This window comes from Miscanthus floridulus, unplaced genomic scaffold (assembly GCF_019320115.1).
Source record: "Miscanthus floridulus cultivar M001 unplaced genomic scaffold, ASM1932011v1 os_2617_1_2, whole genome shotgun sequence".
Lineage (NCBI taxonomy): Eukaryota > Viridiplantae > Streptophyta > Magnoliopsida > Poales > Poaceae > Miscanthus > Miscanthus floridulus.
Genome location: NW_027098408.1, coordinates 109921 through 132842, shown reverse-complemented (window position 1 = coordinate 132842; position 22922 = coordinate 109921). Strand labels below are relative to the sequence as shown.

The 22922-nt window shown below is 41.9% G+C and overlaps 1 protein-coding gene across 1 annotated transcript; it reads left to right on the top strand.

The window, feature by feature from the left end:
- Positions 1-5994: 5994 nt before the first annotated feature.
- LOC136535208 (dihydrolipoyllysine-residue acetyltransferase component 1 of pyruvate dehydrogenase complex, mitochondrial-like) lies at positions 5995-13651 on the top strand. The gene is made up of 20 exons (XM_066527512.1): positions 5995-6215; positions 6534-6595; positions 6694-6747; positions 6987-7023; positions 7098-7131; positions 7613-7662; positions 7767-7811; positions 7949-8022; positions 8805-8874; positions 8984-9382; positions 10628-10688; positions 10770-10814; positions 10930-11013; positions 12056-12132; positions 12212-12274; positions 12531-12601; positions 12699-12759; positions 12847-12907; positions 12985-13065; positions 13161-13651. The coding sequence occupies exons 2-20, from the start codon at positions 6567-6569 to the stop codon at positions 13217-13219; spliced, it is 1455 nt and encodes a 484-aa protein (XP_066383609.1). The 5' UTR covers positions 5995-6215; positions 6534-6566; the 3' UTR covers positions 13220-13651.
- Positions 13652-22922: the final 9271 nt, after the last annotated feature.

Genomic DNA, 22922 nt, shown 5'->3' with positions numbered 1-22922 from the left:
TAAAAAAAAATATGACTAAAAAACAAAAAAAATGAAATTGCTCAAAACTCATTAAATTGAAACTAAAATAAGCATTAAAAAAGAAATATTTAAAAGAAGGAAATATTGAAGAATAGTTAACACGCAGGATTTAAATTGGCATTCAAACCTGAACAAAAAATTGAACCACTGAAAATAGCTACCAGACACTAATACTGAAAATGACAACCAGAAAATAAAACTGAAAATGACAAATAGGAAATGATAACTAGAACAGACACAACGAAAAACATTAAAAAAGACTTGCCTTCAACTAGCAGACGGTTATTACAAAATCTAGCAAACATGACTTGCTGCAAAATGAAACTGAAATTAATAAAAAAAGAACTAAAATAGAAAATAGAAAATAAAAACTAAAGAAGACACAATAAAAAAACTAAAACTAAAAGTACAATAAACTAGAATTGAAAGTGACAGCAAATAATGAATATTGAAATTGACAAATAAGTTGCTATACGCTTAATACATAAGTTGCTAGACGTTTGCTAGTTTATATAATTTGTTGGAATGTTAATATATATGTTGCTACACGCTTAATGCATAAATAGCTATTGCATATATAATATAAGTTGCTAGTACATACAAACTATTTTGAAAACACATGCATCGGTCTTATTTCATAGATCTAATCACAAGTGGCTAAATAGTTTCATAGATCACAAGTGGCTAAATACTCCAACTTCGACATCATCGGCTATGCCTTTATCATCATTTTTTTTTGCAAGGGGCTTCGCTATCAGCTTTGGGGTAAGCGACGCCGCCTTCATCGATTTAGAGTGAGGGTCGCCATCAACATCTTCGATTACACATTCACCAACATTTTGGAGTTGAGGGATTGCCATTAGCATCTTCGACTTCGCCTTCGACATCAATTGGAGCGAGGGATCCCCATCTACGACTTCTATGACATCAACCACGCCTGCGTCCTTTACTTCAAGCAAGCGAAAGAATTTCTCACAAGCACAAGCCAAGAGAGGTAGGTGAGGAGCGCATTGGACAAGCAATCTGCTTGAAGACAAAAGATTTGCTTGGCGCCTGTGAGTGAAAGCTTGAAGATGTGTCGTAATCATCTACAACTACCTCGCCTACATTGATTACTTCGCCTACTTTGACTACATCAATGTCTTCGGCGATGGTTCAATTATGAGAGGAGGTATCAAGGGCTCTGCCAGGGACAGGGTCATGAAGGTTTGAGCGAAGGTCGACACCGAAGACTAGCTAACGACAAAATCATCCACAGACATTGTCTCTGTATAGACAAGAGCTGCATGTCAGGACTGAGTTGTAATTGGGCCATTGGGTCTTGTACTTTTGATAAAAACTGAATAGCCGAGGGGCTACTGTTGGGGGTGTACTATATGTCAGGGACCTCATTGTTGTTTTAGGGCACAATTACATAGCTTACAGACTTCTAAGATAAGGTTTAGGTCCCATTTGTAACCCTGTAGAGACTCTATTGTAAAATACAAGCCCACCAAGGAGAAAAATGAAAACCTCTCCTCCCACCTTTCCTATAAAAGGGGGAGACAAGGAAGGTGGAGAGGGGGTTTACCCCTCACTCATTCGGCTCTCTCTCTTTCTCACCACTCGCATCTCTCATGTTTGATCAACAACCAACACATTTATTGTAAACAGTAATTTAAATTAAAGAATCATTGGAAAAATAAGGTATGGCAAGTCTTATATCTTGCCATATTGAGAGCTCCGCTCCTGAGTATAGAAATTAGAGATCTCAAACATGACACATAGTACATTGAATTCATACTTAAATGCAGAATTCAAGATTCGCATCACAATAGAAAACATTTGGTGATTAGTTTCCTGTTCTTATGTGAGCTGCTATTGCTTGTCCTCCCGGTGGTGTCTCATACGCTAGTGTCGCCTTATAAGCTAGTGTTGCAGTTTTTTCATCATATCTAACTAACAAAAAGTTTAATGACTTATTACCTCCTAGATTATATTTTTTAGTGTGCTCGGTAAGGCAAACAAACAATATACATAACAGCATTAAAAGATAGCGATTGTAATAAAGATATCGATTGTAATAATGGTTATTACGTGATACTTTCATTGAAATACAATCGAACGTAGTTAAGTATCTCTTTCGAGAAGTTCTCCTCATCATCAGCCCAATCAGTACCGTATAGAATCAGATTGAATGATATCATACCCATTAAACAAAAACGAGTTGAGACCCATTTCCTTTCCGAAGCCTTTTGATTGGTCGGCATAGGGGTTTGATAGATGTTCTGAAGCCTCAGAGCTGACATGTCTAAGTATCTTCAGAATAAACTCTTGGCGTGTGCGAAGCAGGAGAACTAGTTGCTCTTGTATAGATTGTCCCATGAACACTGAAACTGACTTATCTTCCCTCATGAACTAGTGTCTGCACTTATGTTGGTCGAATAAAATTGGCCTATAATTGTCAAGAAAACATATAATAACCAAAACTCTTGTTGTTTTAGATCTCCTCTGCCCCTCTTCTTCGTATGCCCCTGGACCACCGGTTGTGTGCCCCGAGACGCCTCTCACTTCTAAGCCCTCAGGTATTATCTGCTACGGTGGCACTGTTTCGTCGCCTAAAATTTTCTTGGGCTTTATAGTAGGTGGCTACATTGTCAAAACACATTAAAATCTCATCAAAATTGCATGTCGTTTAAGCATCAAGGACAGGAAATCCAAAATTGAAACGAAGCCTCATAGAGGACGACAAAAATGAAGCCTCACAGGGTGAGGACAACTACTGGGGAAAACTCTCTCGCTATTTTAGATGTGAAAAAGGTGTCGGAAAACGGGATCACTACACTAGCACATCTTCCACGTTCACCTGAGATAAAGAGGATCATGGATTGCTCAGCGCAGTGGAAGAAGAGCACGTCGATGTAGTGGAAGTTGTCATGCATCCTTGTGTACCACAAGCAATGACACGTTGCCCGTGCCCCTCACGTTCGTTGGCGATTAACACCGTAGCAATAGTAGCAGCGTCTTCACGATATCCACACGTGTGGGGATGAAAATGTGTGGTAGTGGTGGTGTAGGGGTAGTTCATCTGATAATGGTGTGGAAGAAAATTAGGGTGTTGTTGTGTGTTTATATCTTATGGATCTGAATTGATGTTTGAGGAGTTGAGAATGTCTGTGAAACTTGGCGAGGAGGAGCTATCCATGGCAATAGCTGGTTTCCGATGTTTGTAGTTTATTTTCTCAATTGTTGATGTATGAAAACAACCATATATACATACATATACAGCAATAACACGAGGCTTGAGCAACGGGATTGAAAGATTGGGTACCGATGCCTATATATTCCTCGATGCTTGATTTTGAAAATGAAGCATCGGTTGTGTAGTGTTGAAAAACGATGCTCGGACACAAACACTTTTCCAGGCATCGTTTTTCACTTTTTTCTACCACACTGCAGCTGGCTCTAAGAAAGTGGGCAGCCAACATGTACAGCAGGACGTGCATCGTCAGCACAGCTCCTTGTCAAGTAGCTAGTGTGGCTAAAGAATACAACACATACAATATCCACCTAACACGTCTACACATGCTAACACACACCCACATTTCCGGACACTCACTTAACAAGTATATAAACACACACAAGCTACACGTTCATACGGCAACACAGAATCACATGCTATCATACATGTAAATCATATGGTATATGTGAAATGAAGTGTATGAGATCACATGCAAAATTACATGGCAATCAAAATACATGAAGTTTAAAGTTGCAAAATAAAAATATTTACCATATCTGTTTGGTCACACATGCATCGATTAAATCTAAAAAAAATCTTATATCTAAAAGTTTCCTTATTTATCCTACTTTACAAATTTAAAAATTAAATAAATATATTTCATATATTACCTCATACCTCCTCAGAGGTAATATGTGATATTAACGATCCGGTCAAATAAATAAACGTCTCACAGTCATTTGGGAGTACCACAACAATGCCCTATACACATAGCGTATATCTAAGTACATAATTAAATGTATTGAATCTAAAAAAGCCAAAACATCTTATAATTAGAATGGAGTAAGTATATGCCTAAATAATCTGTAGGTCAGGACTTAGCTTGTTGGATTAAACACGAGCATCATGCAAGAAATTGTTAGATCTAAAGAGAATATGACTGAGCACCATTTTATAATGAAAAACACAAGTTCATATGGAACACTCCCTCCAAGGGGTAAAAAAAAAGTGCAACTATAGCTCCTCTCACAACAAAAGTTAGCATTCATGCCTGTTTATTAAAAAAAACAAAGAAGTACTCTGTGGCCATTCCGTTGAGCCCTTTGGAGCAGCTTCCCTGTGAGAATCACTCCTTCTGATTCAAACATAAAAAAAATATAAAAAAATCTAGTGGAAATCTGACAAGAACCACTTCTCCATATTTTTTTTGCTCTTCACTCCTCCCTCTTCCAATCCCCATCAGAATAAGTTCTTACCTACTTAGCTAGCCACTAAAAATCATCCCATCGGGAAAATCAAGGAGCTAGAGCTAAGAATCAGGCCTTTAACTTTGCAACATTTGGTTTGATTCAGATTGTGGCTAGCTGTGACAAAATTGTCATACTTGTGTGTCCACGTTTGACCAGGATACATGCATGTAGTAGTTATATACCAATGATGCGACGAATCCGACACCGTGAAAAGTATATCCACCACATCCCTTTTCTTCTTTCCCTTAACATCTAGTATAGGGGATTGAGAAAGCTAAATTGTATAGTATAGAGAATATGTGCTCCAACAGATTGAGAGAAAACTCACCCCTTTATATGTGGAATCCACATGTTAGTGACAAAAAATCTTTCTCCTCCTTTCTTTTGTCTCCCTCATGTATCCCCTTGTTGCTGACGGAGCGCGGTGCACGCGTGGCCACGACGCGGCAGTGGCTACCCGCCTACATGCGAGATACGGTTGAGCAAGCATGGGTGGCTGCCCGCTCGAAATGTGTGTGAGACGTGTAGCTCAACGAGGGTGTTGGCTACTTGTCCGATGTAAGGCATTGTGTGGTGGCGGCTTGCCATGCCTTGTGGGCGAGGCACGACAACAATATGCGTGTTGGGCCCGAGATGCAGTGAGAGGGGAAAGAAGAAAGGTGTTCGAAAAAATTCACAAGTTCTTCCTCTTTTCTTTGACAAAAAGAGATATGTTGGAGCTTGGTTTATCTTTAATCTCCTCTATCAGTAGTTATAGAGAAGAGTATCACATGTATTCTTAATGCGATGGGGTGCTCTTACTCCTCGGCATACCTTCGATTTTCAGGAACAGATGGAGTGCTTTGATTATTTTATGATGTGTATCGGTAAAAGCTAGGGACATTTTTATTCGTGTAACCATGATAAAAGTCTATGATATCTTTCTTGTGTAATAATCTTAATGATATTTCCAAGCCCCAATTACATCGCGAATTTCGACGTGTCTAAAGGGAAATTTGAACCCCTTGGACTCGTACGGTATGGTCGTTTCCCTCTACGTTGCCCCATGGCCAAAGAAAAAGTGCCTCGTATGTGTTTCACGAGATATTCATATCACCGTACATGGCCAAGGCCAAAGACAAATTGAATTCATGCTTTGACTTTGGATTTCTTTTTACTGCAAATTTGTCGCCCCGTGGTGAGATGGCGAATGGCGAACTGAGAGGCGATCGTGTACGTGTGTTGGTAGTGGACGGCGAGGATCGCACCATCCGCAACTTTCGCAGCACCCGGTCGTCGACCAACAACCAAAACCTGCTTCTTGCTTGCCGCTATAAAGAAATGGCTCGAGGCTTGCGAGCTACTTGGGCTGGGCTCGTCGCAGGCTCGATCCAAGCCCAACTCGCCAAGAGACAAAGCAGAGCCAGAGCTGCGCGACGGAGCCCGTGTGAGTAGGCCCTACGTGTCAGGTACTCAGGTCAGGTTTAACACCGGTTTCCCCAGCGGCTCGGCTACTCGCTCGAGCTCGGCTCGTTGACAGCGCTTACCTGCCTCCCCTGCGGGTTCCCTTCCCCTGCTCGTCTTCGTCCGCGCTGGTGGTGGTGGGGGGCATCTAACCCGGCGCCGCCGAACCCTCCTTTTGCCCGGTTCCGCCCCGCCGTAGTCCTCCTCCTCTCCTCCGGATCCTCCACAGACGGCCGCTGCTCCTCTCTCGCTCGAGCGGGCTTGGAGATCCGTCCGTCCCGGTGAGTAGCGATCTCTTCCTTCCTGGTAGTCCTGGCTCGCTTGAATGGGGGGACGGATTCCTTTGTTGGAAGCACGAGATTGGTTCCGTTCCGGGTCAAATTTGGAACCTCCTTCCTCTCCATTTAGATTTATTGTTTCGGTGTGGATTTGTGTGGCACCGTAGTGTTTGTTGCCACTAATGTTCCAATCCGCCTATCCATGCGTGGCCCTGTTAGAGATTGTAGTATTCCACAAAATATTTTTCGTGCCCAACTGAAAACCACCCCTCTTTGCTGCCTCTTTTGTTTTGTGACACATTCTGCGTATCCTGGTACCAGGGATCATTTGCTGCGGAGGTTTTGCTTGGGAAGATGGCAAACATACGTGCACTTCTGGTCGGGTAAGATTTTAGATGATTGACGCTGCCGACGAATTTGTGCAAATTTTGATGCTTTTCGAGACAGCTATTTGACGATGTGTAATGTTGATTGCCCACAGCTTGTCGCGGGCAAGGGGTTCCTTTGCAGAGGCTGGCAGATGTGCGTCCACGAGGTATACCATTGTAGACTTTACCTCAAGGGATCGTTCGGTTTTCTACTGTTGTGTCAGTTGTTTGTCACTCCATGGACTTATGCTGCCACCAATTTTAACTCTAGGGTTAACTGATAAATTGTGAACGTGGACCAACACGTGTGTAGCTTACATGCTTTATTTACTTGCAACTGATGATTGTTGGAATATGGTTTTATTTATGAAGTATATTGTTTTTCTGAAGTATGATTTCTTTCCAGGCCATCATTTCTAGCATCTCTGGGCGCACATTACAAGGTGGGACCAAAATACTAATCCTTTTCATCCATTAAAACTGCTAACTGCATACTTATGTGGCGTCCTTATTGCAGATCCCCATGCCAGCCCGCTGGTTCTCATCTACAGGTATAACCACATGTCTCACATTGTTAATTTGACATAAGAGATAAACAAACAGAAGATCATTCCATAACTTACGAACTTCATTCTGTACCATTGATGTTGTGCAAGTCTTTGAATTCATCTACCTGTGGTTTGGCATCAACAGAAAAATGTGTATTTAAATTGCTAGTTTAAATCTCGTGGACTTGTCAAGTTATATATGGTTTAACTATGTTCCTTTTGTTCTGCAATGTAATTTACTGAACAAGGAAAGAACCTCATGCGGTCACTTATGTCATTATGCAGTATCGTGTGATTTTCTGCAGTAACAATTGGTTTCTACAAAATTAACCCATTCAAGAGAAATGTCCTAAGCAAGATCCTGTTCTGTGAACATATTGTGCTGATGAATCACATCCATTTGTACCTCATTACTTGTAATTTTTCATATTTATTACAACTAAATTATCACATCTGTTAATTTGTCCTTATCTTTTTTGTTCAGGGCTTCCTCCACATCTGGTGGTTGGAATGCCAGCACTATCCCCTACTATGGTAAAATCTTTAAGCATTTATCTTAGTAATACATTGATACATGTCGTTTGCTTTCTGTCTTTTGTATTTCTGCATATTTGGTATTCTGACCCAGTTCTCATTAGAATCAAGGTAACATCGCGAAATGGAGAAAACAGGAAGGAGACAAGGTTATGCTTCTGCTAACTGTTATTTTTTTAATTCAACAAGAATATCCTATTTCCAGCTTAGGGTTTCCTACTTTTTTCATTTAATGTGTTTTATTTAGTTCTGAGAACAGTATCATTAAACTTTATGTTGTTTGCAGATAGAGGTTGGTGATGTGATATGCGAGATAGAAACTGATAAAGCCACTCTTGAGTTTGAAAGCCTTGAAGAGGGGTAATGCCCTTGACGAATATTTCTAAGATGTTATTAGTAATGTTTCAATTACTTTGATTATTGTGATGTTACATTCCCAAGTTTACATTTTCCATCATGATGTTTTAATCTCTTGAATAGTTGCTAGTTCTTTTCATTAGAACCCTCCATTCATGGACGGAACACGTGATAATGCTCCAGGAACAGGTTCTCACCAAAATTTAATGGAACCCATTCATTATATTTAGTTCCAAAGTTAACTCCATGTTTTGTGTTATGGTAACCTACTGGTACATTCCTTTCAATGAAAGAATTCACTAGCGGAATTAACTTATTTAAACCTTATGTATTCATTTACACTCAGACAATCTTTATCAATCTATTGTTCCAAGTCAAACCGAACGTAATATATGCAATTTTGCATTCTTCTTTGTTTCACCTGATTACCTTTTCCATTGCACTTGGACTGTGTTGATGGCAGACTGACCTAAGCTCTATAACATCCGTGGTCCATAAAATGCATGGAAGGATACTCCGGTGATCTTTTGCAATTTGAAGTCTATTTAATTATTCTACCTAATTACGTAAAAGTGCAAGTTTTTAAATAACTGGAAACTGGCACTGCTAGATCAAATAATTATGGTTTCAGTTTTTTTCTTTAGTGCTGTGGGCTCCCAGCTGGCTGCCCAATAACATTCGCGTAAATTTTTATTCTTTTGTGTCACTTTATCATTTCTTATCATGAATGTTTTTGTATCCTGCACACACCTTTTGTGTTTACCCTTACCCCTTTAATGCTTCAGGTATCTGGCCAAGATTTTAGCACCTGAAGGTTCTAAAGATGTTCAGGTTGGACAACCCATTGCTGTCACGGTATAGCTCCATTATTGATTGTTTTTTATGTCATAAGCATCCATTTTAATGTGATGATTTATATCTTAGTGATTCTTTTGTACTGAGTGCTGGTTGTCCATTTTGTAAGGTTGAAGACCTTGAGGATATTAAAAGTATACCAGCTGATACATCTTTCGGAGGTGAACAAAAGGAGGAGCATTCAACAGAAAGTGCGCCACAAAATAAAGTAGTTAATGTGTCTGAACAAACCTCAACAGTGAGCCGGATCAGCCCGGCAGCTAAGTTACTGATCAAGGAACATGGACTGGATACGTCATCACTGAGAGCATCAGGCCCCCGTGGCACCCTTCTGAAAGGGGATGTTCTGGCGGCATTGAAGTCGGGTGTCAGTTCAAGTTCAACCAAAGAAAAGAAAGCTCCAGCTCAACCTTCGTCTCAGCCAACTCGAGATTCCCAAGCTCAAGCACCCCCTGTTTCACAAAAGGCTGATACATATGAAGATATTCCAAATAGTCAGATACGCAAGGTACTGTGTTTGACTTGACTTTATTAATTTCAGTAGATATTATGATAGCTTTCTCTTATGTTACCTTAAGCGCATGGTAAACTCAATAACTAGCATCTAGATCAGTCTAGGCCCTGTTTGGATACTTGTCGTGGGGAAGCGCTTCTCCCTGTAGAAGCAAGTATTGGGAAAGCGTTGATTTTCTTGCCTCTCAGGTTTTGGACTTGTGCGGCACGGAAACACACAACTGAAGGTCATTTGATGGGATTTTCTCGTGTCCTCACGGATACGCAACGTGCGTACATATCCAAACACGCCCTAAGTTTAGTGCTAATACCTAAACTTTCACCCTACACCTTATTGATTTTTTCAAGTGCTGCAGGATATATTTGCTTTTAGTGAGTCTTTTAAAACAATCAGTATTGGCTAAAACTCAGCTCCCACATTTACCCCTTGCTCATTTGTGAGCTTTGCTTCCTCTAGAAGTCTATTTCTCTGAGAAGCTTGTTTTGGATGCTTTGAAATCTTAATAAAGAGGAACTCTGAGAAGCTTGTTTTGGATGCTTTGAAATCTTAATAAAAAGGAACTCCTAAGAAGCTAAAGAACTCAATTAACTTTGTGCACTTCAGCTTCAAGCAGCCGTAAGCTCAAGGGTCAAGATCCCTTTAACTAGGACCTTAGTCCACACATGTGCTATCCCTTCTTGAAGTTGCGGTGACTGGCTCCACCCATCACCCCATGCACTCCCACTGTATTTGATTATGTGTGATGTGTGACCCGGCTTTCATTTTCCTTGTAAGGCTTGCTTCTTTCTCCAGTCATAGTTTGTTAAAGTACAAAATCTTTTGACATTGAAAGAATATTGACCACACGAGCTCCCTCTGTCTTGTCCCTAGCTATATGGATTGTAGCATGGTCGAGAGTTTCACGCAATGAAACAGATTATTAAAGTATTTTGGATTAATATCAAGACGCAATTCAACCTGTGAACTCGTCATAGGAGTCCAAGCACATATAACTGTTTGTTGGGGATGGGTTCTGCAAATGTGTTGTACCAGTTTACAGCCATTATCGTCCATTTTTATGTCTAGTGGATCTTCTTGCTACTAGTAAAGAACTGTCTTTCATGAAAAGTGATCTCGGTTAGGTCTGTGCATTACAGTTATAATGTATCATCTTCATCTACGAATCCTTTTTTTGAATAAAGTATAATCTATGAGGTCCATGTTGTTTCAGCAGTGCAGACATGTTTTCTTATCATGCAGGTCATTGCAAAAAGGTTGCTCGAATCAAAACAGACGACTCCACATTTGTATCTATCCAAAGGTCTGTATTCATATTTCATTCCATGCACATGTTATTTTCATAATATTGTTAGCATGATGATATGTTTTACATTGTTGTCAGATGTTGTGCTGGATCCCTTGCTCACTTTCAGGAATGAACTGAAAGGTGTGTTATATATCTTCTTTTATCTGATAATTTTCAGTAATCAGATAACTTTTATTATTTTCAATAGTCAGATAACAGGAAAGGTCTTCTGTGCTCATAACTTCATTCATTGCAGAGCAACATGGCATTAAAGTTTCAGTAAATGATATCATCATAAAGGCTGTGGCAATTGCCTTGCGGAATGTCCCTGAAGCAAATGGTAATTTCAGAATAACAAAATAAACATCAAATTCCAATGTTTTTTTTCCCTGAGGAATGGAACTAGAATTATTATTTGTTTGTCAGATGTATGAATCACAAATCCTGCTTGGTGTATACATAAGAAATTCACAATGACATTTCTGAGGAACTTTTGAGGGTTTTTCTGTCTGAAATTGGGAAGATAATTGCGTGCTACCCTTAAGTTCATGGCAGCATTCTCTTTAGAAAGCTAGCAGTAGTAGCATCCCAAGACTGCCTCCATAGCATGATTCATTCTCATTTTGATTGCACGGCCCATGCTGATTTTGCACACCAAAATGGTAGTTTGAACATTTATATGTTGCACTGGAATATTATGAGCTAGTTCCAGCTCAAACCATTGAATCTAAGCTAGTTTTACATTAGACTAACATATGGTATAGAATTCCCATAAGCTGAATTTGATCAGCTACATAATAGGGCTGTGCTGAGTTTGTCTTTTCAGGGTGCTAGAATTTGTGCCATTATATTAAAATAAGATACCAACCTGCTTGTGCTTTCTGTTCACTGAGCATTCAGTTTGGGTGGTTAGACTTAGACCATGGCTCGTTGTAAGCTTATGTCTTGTACAACAGTACAAGCCTTAGGCTGTCCAATTGGAACCCCAGGTCCAGCACCCAAGCCCTGGCTACTCCTATAGGAATACTTCAGCTTGTATTGAAGGAGTAATAGTTTAAATGTATATTGGCACACTTGGCAAGCATAGTACTAGTGGAAAGCAGCCATGTCTATTGCTGTTTGACATGTTTTGGCGAATCCTAACTAGAATCATGCTAGTACTAGTTTTTTCCTGCCCTGTTTAGTGTTTACTTAGGAAGCCAGCTACATGTCCTTTCTTTTCCTTTTCCTTTTTCTGTTTTTCTTTTGATTTGTAGTATAGCTGAATTGATTGAAACTATTCAGTAAACACGCTGGTTTCTGTATGCTTAGTTTGTTTAGACCAGTATGTGTAACTCTCTTCAGTCTCCACTTAGATTTTATGTATTTGCATATATTGCCAGCTTACTGGAACAATGAGAAGGAAGAAACCCAAAAGTGTGATTCAGTTGATATATCTATTGCCGTTGCCACAGAGAAGGTATGATTCTAGAGTCCACACTCCACAGAGTAATTATTAGTGTACCTTCAGTGCCTGATGATGGTCTTTGCTATTCCAGGGCCTGATGACCCCAATAATAAGAAATGCGGATCAAAAGACTATATCTGCAATATCCTCAGAGGTACGATAATGTTGTCAAAGTTCAAAGCAGATGTTTATATGCCAGGATGTTCAGGCAGTTTTTGTTTTTGAGTGTTTAATTCTTGGCTCCTTGCCATCAACAACCATCAAGTTTGCTGTTTGCATAAGAAATCACTAAAATTGCACAGTTTTGTGGTCTACAATTCTATCATAAAAAAATCAGCCTTTCTGTGTGTAGAACATTTTCTATTTTCAATGGAAGTCATTTATGGGTTTCTTTGTTCATAATCACTCAGGTTAAGCAGCTGGCTGAAAAGGCAAGAGCTGGGAAGCTTGCACCTAATGAATTTCAAGGGGGAACTTTCAGGCAAGCAACTTGTGCCTGTTTACCATTGTTCTTCAGGGAGTTCTTTCTGTCATTGAAATTCCATATTTTAACATTTTAATGATTTGTTCTTACGCAGTATCTCAAATCTTGGGATGTACCCAGTGGACCATTTCTGTGCAATCATTAACCCTCCACAGGTCCCTCCTCACACGTGTTTGCTTCTCTAGTAATGGGATCCTTCGAATTTGTACTGATTATTCCTATTCTTCATTTCTTTCTATCAGTCTGGCATTCTCGCAGTCGGTAGAGGTAACAAGGTTGTTGAACCTATTGTGGACAGCGATGGTATATTTTCTTGACACACTGCTTTCCTGCCCAAAACAATTGCAGACACATTTTTTAACTCATGTGACTTTGTCCAGGAGCTGAGAAGGCTGCTAGAGTTACAAAGATGAGCTTGACACTATCTGCTGACCATCGTGTATTTGATGGGCAAGTAGGAGGTGTGCATCTCTTTTCTTTGTTTTTGTCTCTCATTCCCTTTTGGGCTGTATTTCACAATTTAATCACTTTTTTTTTGCACCGTACGGGTGAGCAGGGAAGTTTTTCACGGAGCTGGCGCTGAATTTCAGTGACATTAGGAGACTGCTATTGTAAATGAAAGGAGCCAACTACTGTGTTTTGAAGAATTCTTTGGGGGCGAAAACCGCTCAAGAAAAGAGAACATTTAGATGAAACCCGAGCTCTGCTGGTTGATCGGCAGACCGTACAAAAGTAACCAATTTTGTAATAAATTATAATAAGAATGTATTGGCACCTCCACGGTTTTTTTTAACCCGTTTTCCATTAGATGGGAGGAGGCATGTCCTGAAAATTTACAGGTACAGTGCCATTTCATGTTTATGTTTAACGTGGTTCTACAACAATGACCCTAGATGATGCTTGCTGCGAGGTGAGCGGATGATCTTACTCTTATATCCTCCCTGTGTGTTTCTTTTTTTGAGGAGACTCCCTGTGCGTTTCTGCATGGACGCCCATTTTGTTGATGACCATGTGATACTTGGAAGCAATAGCAGAATGCTTTTCTTACATTTTTTTTTCAACTGCACCAGTCTTCTGGTAGCTGGTTTATTATTACGGCAAGATTTGCTGCTGTTGCCATAATGTGAAGCTATCTGCTCCCAGTGCGGTTCGGTTTCAGGTTAATCTGTTCGTGTCCGTCTTGGCATTGGATGGCACTTGGGCAGTGTCGCAGTGACGCCACAACACAATGCCCACACACGACGGACGGCCGGGTGATTGCAAGGATGTACAAGTGTACGCGCTCAAGCAAATATAAAAGCTACTACCACGAATTCAAAATCCGGCTAGGCTACTATGAATTCAAAATGGGAATTACTGGCGCCTGTCCAGAGTAGATGAGCGCGTTCGGACGTCCCGCACATGCTGCTGCCACAGCCCGCCCGTCGCGCCAGCTGCTGTGCCGTATCGCTGCTGCACGCGCACTTTCGTCCCCCCGTCTGTCTCACCCTGCCTCGCACCTGTACCTTGCTCCTGTCCGCCTCGCCCCGCCCCACACGCGCACCCCCGCTGTGCCCGCCACTCCTTCCCCTTGACCACCTCCTCTCTCTGTGCAGGCAGGACCCGAGAGCCCGGAAAAGGACGAGCACGCCCCGTCCGCAGGACCCAGGCGCGTCGTGCGTCCCATCTGCTAACCCTTGGCTTGCCGCGCCCCCTTCCCCCAGTGCTCAGGTCGTACCCCATGACTCTCTGAACATACCTCTGAAACACGAAACACTTGCAACATGAAACACTTAAATGCAACATAAGTCTAAAGTAGATAAAATATTTAGAACATACACTTGTAACATATGTGTGAAACATATGCAACATCTAGAAAAAAACACTTATTGCAATATAAGACTGAAACATCTGAAACATTTTAAACATACTCTTACAACATATATGTGAAACATATGCAACATCTAGATTAATAACGCTTGCAACATACGTCTGAAACAGATGAAACATTTTAAACAACGCTCGCAACATGTCGCCGAAACACTTGCAACATGCCTTTAAAACACTTGCAACATACCTCTGATAACATCAGAAACACTTGAAACATATGTTTGCAATATCAAGGAGGGAGAGGCCAGGGCCAGTTGATTCCGCCCTCGGAGTGGGAGCCGGCGCCGAGTGGCAGCGCGTGAGCACCACCACCACGGGTCGCGCTTCGTGTGTGCCCTCGGCTCGGTGGGGACTGACCTGAGCCACGCGACGGCACCACCAGCGCCAGCAGAGGCGGGCGGCGCTGCCCTTGCCCGATCTCGTCCGCATCGCTGGATGCCGTCGCCAAGGGAGGATGCGGACCAAGCTCCGTGGAGAGGAAGAGAGGTGGAGGCTGATTAGTCGCCGCTCTTGGCCCGAGGTGCCGTCGGAGAGGGACGGAAACAGTTGGGCGGGCGCGACAAACTGAAGCCGCGCGATGGTCGGTGAACTGTGGTGAAGAGGGAGGAAGGCGGCTGGCGACGCTCAGGTGAGGTGGAGATGGAGGATGGCGGCCGGTCAGCCGTTGTCGAGAGCGCTACGGGAGCGCCTTCACGGTCGAGCGCGGAATTGGAATTCATGGGTGAGTGGGGATTGGGGAATGACATTTCTGGAAACCATTGAGTGATGAAGACAGCTGAGCGTTTTTTTTTGTCAAAAACAACCAATCAGAGGAGGCATCCGGGATAGTGTCCGTTCTTATTTCTTACCATCAGGGCCCACGTCCTGACCCAGCATTTCTGATCCAAAATCTAGCCAGGCTACTTGTACAACATTCAAGACAACAAAAAAAATCCGGCGCGCTCCCGAACCACGCACAGTGGGTGCGATCGCAGCGACAGATTCAATGTTCACAAGAGAAGCTTGCTGGTTGCTGCAGAACCAAACCGGCCGGCGAGATCCACACAGCGCCGCACGATCGACCTCGGTCCTTGCCCGCCCCGGCCTTCCCCGTGCCCGCGCGAAGACGAACGGAGGGTAAGGCTCGTGCTCGTTCGGGCACAATTCATGGCGGTGCGGCCGTCCGGACAGGGGTGGTGTTGCCGAGCACGAGCAGCGTCGACGCTCCACGTCGATCCAATCCAGGTACGTGCCTGCCCTACCTACCCTCCGATCATCGCATTACTTATATTGCACTGCGAATTTTTTGCGATCGCAGGTCGTGGAGACGTGGCCTGAGAGTTCTGTGGTTGGATTATCTGGTGCCGAGCAGTCATCCAAATGGAGTCAAATTTAGTATCAGCCATCTGTTCTGACCAGTGACTACTCCATCCTCACGATTTTGGCCCTGTTCGTTGCTGAAATTTAACTTATAATGACCCTTATGGGAAAGGAAAACATTATTCGTTAGCTAAAAAGCACTATTGAAGTAGTGCTGCAGAACAGCGTAAAACAATCTGCTCTAATTTTCTAGGGATCACCATGACTTTGTCCAGAGGTGAACCTTAATTTTGGGTATCTAAGTGCTCTATGCACCGGATTTCGAGTTGCGGAGGACTACAATAGATGTAGGTCAAGAGTAATCAATCTGTTCGTTTGGCTGTAGCTTATCGTAAACGATCGTAAATTTCCAGCCGGAACAGCATTTTTCTCTCACACAAACCAACCAACAGTACTTCTTCACGAACCAGTAACGATACGAACCAGCCAAACGAACAGGCTGAATGTTGCCAGAGGATGGGCCAAAAATACCAGTAGTGCTTACAAAAAAGAAAAACAAGAACTCACAAATAAGATAGACCAATTGGACAAAAAAGCCGAATCAGTGGTGCTACAACAATATGAAGTTGATTTAAAACACTGTTTGAGAGAGAGGCTAGTCCAGTTTTTGCGGGAAGAGGAAATACGATGGTACCAAAGATAAAAAAAAAACAGAACAATTATTGAAAGGAGGTAGCAATACAAAGTATTTCCTGTTGGTAGCAAATGGTAAACACTGAAAAACGCGCATCTTTCAGCTTGAGGATGGTAGTCACGTAATAAAAGGTGACGAACAACTGAAATCATATATCACATAATATTACAAAGGGCCTGTTTGGTCCTAATGAGTGTGAAGACTACTATGGACGAAAGTAAGAGGGATGATATACCACAAGTATCAGTTGAAGATAATGAGAAATTAACTGCGCCTTTTACTGAAAAAAGAGGTTAGAGATGTAATTTTCCAAATGAAACACAATAAAACACCAAGCGTTCTGGGAAATTATAAAACATGATCTCATGGCTTTATTTAAGGAGTTTCATAATGGAACCTTGAAAGGATCTTACAATACATAGAGGGGAGTGAATAGGCATATCTAAAGATTTACAGCACAAACTAAAAGTTCAATGTCAGCAATTGTCGGAAGTCCTGATAGTTCGGACCGGAACTTCCGATGGCCGAAAGTTCCGACGCAAACTGGCCGGGAGTTCCGACTCTTACGGGAACTACTAAACCGGTGCTAAAATGAACTTTGAGAATGAAGTAGCTTACAACCCCACTTCCTAGTGGTTAGGTAAAGGTGTAGAGTCACTCCCTTGACGTCGAAATGCCACCACTCCGTAGATCAGGTCCAAACCCTAGGAATTAGCTAGAGGGAGAAAGAGACAACCAAGAACAACAACAAGCACGCGAAAGACAACGATTTATCCTGAGGTTCGGCAACCCCACAAAAAACTCCTACGTCCTCATTTTTTGAGGTGACCACTAAGGTTGGAGTCTCTTCCACCTCCTTACCTCTCTCAAGAAAACTACAAAGGTCACTTGAGTTCTTCACTAGAAATCAAGGGTAATACAAACTTGCCAAGGCTCTTCCACAAGATGAAAACTCTTAGGTGATGCCTAGCCGGCTAGGGGCAAAGCCCTAAGAGTAACAAATGCAAATCCAATTGGCTTGACAAAGAAATCAAGTGCTCAAGCTTGCTTAGACAATTTTCTCACTCAATCTACTCTCTCTTCACTCAAATCCTTGGAGGAATCGAAGTTGGGAGCAAAGGGGGAGGAGAGGGGAGCCTTAAATGTTTGGGAGCTATTTTGGCTGAAGTTAGGTCGTGAGTAATGAGTGGGTAACGGTTAGAAGAGAGGAGAGAGATATTTATACTTCAAGGCAAAATCTAACCGTTCAGATTTGCGTCGGAAGTTCCGACCTAGATCGCCGAAACTATAACACCTCGGGTGTTAGCCTTGCATAACTTGACTTGCATAACATGAGCATGATCATCAAGCATTCATAAACAAGCATTTACAATTGAAACATTGGATTGAAACATCTGCAACGTTTGCTTGTTATCGTATGTTTCTTAAACAGATGCAACTTTTCTCGTTATTTCATGTCTCCATGTGTCTATGCATATGATCATGAGTGGACACATGCACTTGGTGGATGTGAGTCACACAAACATATAGCAACACCTAGGTTAGCAAATAGGACTTTGTTCATGGTCACATTTCATGAACCAACACTTAAGCTTCATATGATTACACTAACTAGCCCTATGAGTGCCTAATACATGAAATGATTGAATGACCTTACAAATTGCTTAAACATGTTTAGAGTATCATTATGAACAACTTTGATATTCATAACTAGGGCTAAATAGATCACTAAGTCATAGTTTTTGTTCAAGTCATCATTTGAATGTAGCTTGTTTGACCAAGTTTGAATTAGGTGTTAGAGACCTTGCATGGAGGTGGTCACTAAAGCAAAGTTGTAGTATTTGGTATAAGGAACAACTTTTATTTTTGGGTCATTGACTAATTTAGCTCCTAACATGCTTGAATTAGGCTCACAAGAATCATCAATTCCCTGTTTTCAACACTTAGCCAATTCTGTTAAGTCTTGTACCCTAACAGTGCTGACAAGCCGACCTTGGGGGCGATCTAACTTGAATTCGGTCATGAATTAGAACACGGTTCCTTGACAAGAGTTGTAGCTGGTACATGGTTCTACAAATCCTATTTAGACTGTTTATACTTTGGATCCACGGATTAGCAGTTAAATGGACTGCAAAACTCGTCGTCAGGCTCGGCATTGCGTTTACTGAACGAACTGAACTCTGGTTCAGTGGCTGACAGACGCTAGGGCAGAGCCGCCGTGTGGACGTCGCTGCTGGCCGCGCGTCGCCAACGCCCTGCCCCGCACGGCAGAGCCCGGCCAGAGCGCGCCTTCACCTCTCTAGCACCCGTCCGTACTCAGCCGCGCCCTCATTTCCCCACTTCACCTCCTCCTTCCTCGCCGCAGCGACAGCCGAGCGCGTCCCGCCTCCGCCGTCTCTATAGCCAGCTCTAGCTAGCGCTGAGCCGCCCATTCGCCACCGCAACAGCATCCTCGTCTTCCCAGCAACTCCCTGTGTCCCCTAGTGCCCGCTGTTCAAGCTTGGTAAGCCACCGCGCCGTGCAACGCCTCGCCGGAGCTCCGCCGCTAGCCCCGTCACCGTGGCCACGTCGCCTCCGTCCACCATAGGCTGTGATAGCTTGTGATATAGGTTCGCTATGGTCTAGAGATGCTCGTCCAAGCCTTAGTTGGTGCCGCCGTAGCTTCCACCGGTGTCTCGCCGTCGGCCTGCACCTCCGTTCCGCCATGAGCGCCGCCGCCGTTGCTAGCACCGACAAGAGGTCCCACCGAGTAGCTCAACTGGTGCGCTAGGTCACGTAGGTCATGTGGTGAAGATGTCACCGCCGACGAACTCGCCGCCGTTGAGCTTTGGCCGCGCCCAGCGCGCGTAGCGTAGCTGCCCTGTTTCGGGTCAATGACGCGTGGGGTCCTCTGACCAGCGGATCCCACCGGTCAGCGACAACAGTGTTGAGGGCTAGTTCAAATATTCTAGATTTTGAATTGTTTTGTGATTTTTATATCTCCAGTTTGATAGCTTCAAAAATTGTGCAATAAATTATGTAGTGTTCCTTAGGAAGTGTAGTATTTAGGAAAAATATGTTCTTGACATTTACAGTAGAAATTTTGAGAGATTTAAATAGAGATTTGAAATGTGTTTTTGAATGCATGCAAATGTGGTTATTTTATATCTAGAGTTCCTGTACTCAAAAAATTATGAAATTTTTGTGATAAGCTATTCTTATCATGTATGAACTCTGGTAAAAATTTGAGGATCAGTGCATATGTAGATTTATAGTTATAGATTTTTTTTTTTTATAAATAGTTAATCCTTGTATAAATTTTTATAAATTATTTATGAATCCAAAATTCATGAAATTTGTTGGGGGTAATCCTAGTACCATAAGGATGCTAAGAAAAATAGGAAATCTGTTGCTTGACACTTTTCACTAGGGTTTTCTATTTATGCTATTTTAAGCCTTTATGCTTTGTCTTTTTTGTATAGGGTGTTTTACTAAATAAAACAGCATGAAACTTTTACAGTAGTCCTTTGATAGCATTAGTAAGGTACTATAAATTTTTAAGAATTTATGATGCACATTTGATATATATTTATTATTTAACCTATGTATCTAAATAAAATAATAAAGGCATATAAAGAAATAGTTTGGGCTTCACCATTATATTTTTTTGGATGTATTTGGTATGCTTAAATTGTTGATAGACTTTGTGTTGTCAAACTTTGACTGATTACATGAAGTAGAAGTATTGTTACTTTGTATTGCAAATTGAATAGTTTCCGGACAGATTCTGGAGTTTGATGAGTTGCATGTTGAAAATGATGTTTACTGTAAAAATGCTCAATAACAAAGTTGTAGATAATTTGATAAGCTTTCCAGAAAGTCTAGGATCACTGCATTTGGGTTAGTAGAACTCCAGTTATGAGTGAAACAAGTAGCTGCTGTTTTGTGATATAGTCGATGTATTGTGGAAGTAGTAATTAAATAATCGAGAAGAGATATGCACCTACTCAATAAATATGATGCACTTGTTAACATATATGCATTCGTAATACTTATGTCATATTCATGCATCTAGGATCGGAGGAAGAAATAACGTTGCTGGAATTCGAAGAAGCAGAGGAAGGGGACCAGCAGGAGAATCCTCAAGCCGCAGCTCTCAAAGGCGTGGAGCAGAATCCTAAAGAGCTTCCAGAGTGTCCTGACCACCGTCCTACTTCCTTTCTGTGAGGCAAGCCCCGGAGCATTCTAAGTCTCCTAGTATTTTACAAATATTTACTTAAGTACTTATGATTGATGCATTAGGTTATAAGAGGTGAATGGAACCACTTGGTGCATGTACATTCCTTGTCCAGATATTACATCTTTAACCGGTATAGGTCCAGGATCGAATATATGTTTAGCCATGCTTAGACCGGTAGAAGTCGGATGATGTCCTGTCACCTGCGAGATATAGGTGGATACCGGAGCACGGTTGGCTATATTTGCTATCATGGAACAGAACCATGGGGTAAAAGAAAATCGAGACCGGGCGGGATGTCGATAGAGAAACAACAAGACATGGAGGTCTTGAGTGTGGATCTATCCTCGTCTGTGTCGATTAAGGATCATACCGTTGTTGGCGCTTCTGACAAGATTGAACGCATGCCTCTCACTTAGCTGGCCGGATAACTCGTTTCGACCGCGAAGCCGAGTAATTCAACTCAGGCCGGGACCCGTTCTGTTGTGCGCTCCTTCCGGGGAACGATCAGACTGAGCCCAAGGGCAGGCTAGGCCTGAACATCCTGGCATCTGGTGTTCCAGATTGTGCGGCGTGGTATGGACCCGTGAAATGTAGATCTGAGCTATACCAAAGGTGACCTAAAGCTATCGTGGCTGGTAGACCTGGGTTTGTGTTAGGAATAAATTCCTAGCTGGTTGAAATCGATTCGAATCACCGTCTCTCCCGGATAGTGAGAAACTTGGCTAGTCCCAACATCGTAGTAACTGTGTTATGAAACATGATGGTTCGGATGAATATGGAATTACAATACCTACTATGGTTACTATTGTATGCTTTTAAATGGATATACCACATGTTTGGCACAAGATAGTTGCTAATCTAGAAATGGATAGTTATAATTAACTTGATAAAGGCATCGTAATGGTCCAACTACGTCAATTGCTTTTATGCAAAATGTTGTCAAGCTACGTCCACTTATACAGCCTTGCATAATCCTTAGAGTCATTTTATTTCTGGTTCATGACGGATAAGTCTAGCTGAGTACCTTCTCGTACTCAGGGTTTTATTTCCCATTGTTGCAGATGGCACTGTGTATCATGGTTATTACAAGAGTTGCTTCTATCCCGCCGTGGATGAGGAGTAAGCCTTGGACAGGCTTCTTTATTAATCTCTGTCTTTGCTTTTGTGGACCGTGATCCTATCTGGCACTGTATCAAACTATGTTGAAAACTTTATTTCGAACTTAATTGCTTCCGCTTTATCTATCAAACTCGGTTTGTAATAACTTTTATTCGTACTCTGATGGAGAAATGTATCTGTGAACTTTATGTAATATGTGGCATGTATGTTGAATCATGTACAATTTTGGTTGTTGTAAATCGTTTATCGAGACCCATCGTTGTACTCGATGGACTACCGGGTTTATATGGGTTCAAGTATGACAGTGCGACCGCTTGCGGGCTGCCATTGTACTTGTACTCTTATAAATTGGTCGGTTCTGCGACAGAAACTTTCGGCACCTATGTTAACATACGGCCAACAGCGAAGACAGGGGAAGATGGGCGAACACTGCACATGTCGGAACTCCCGACAGCTGTCGGGACTTCCGACTGGGGCCAGGACTTCTGACGCGCTATTAGAGGTCAAGACAAATTGGGACTTCTGGCTCTTACCGGAACTTCCAACTTCCGGAATTCCCGGGAAGTGTCAGAAGTTTCAACAGTCTCGAAAAATTAATCTATGTGTTCGTGAAGTGCTAGAGTGTCTCTCTTTTGATTTTAATTTTATACTTGAGCACTCTATCTTTCTTAGACCACCTAAACTTGCATCCCTCTTTATAATACGACAAACCTAAACTCAAAAGCATAAGATAGATAAATGAAGATCGTTTGAGTTCGTCCGCCTTTTAAACTTCAAGAATTAAAGAACTCTATTTCATCTAAAACATCAATTTAATTCTTTCATGGGACTAAAACTGCAATACATCTCATTAAAAGCTCATTAGTCCCTAATTTGGATGTCATCAATATATCAAAACCCACAATGGGAGCACCAAAACTCACAATGGGGGCAAATACACTTTCACACCTTGAACCTTTTTAGCCTTAATTTTGGTATCATAACACTGCTTCCAAAGCAGAAAGAGGTCACGCATATTAAGCGATTTCGTCCTATATGCCTTCTTAATGTGAGTTTTAAAATATTCACAAAGGTAGCTGTTAATAGGATTACAACAATTATGGAGTAATTAATAAGCC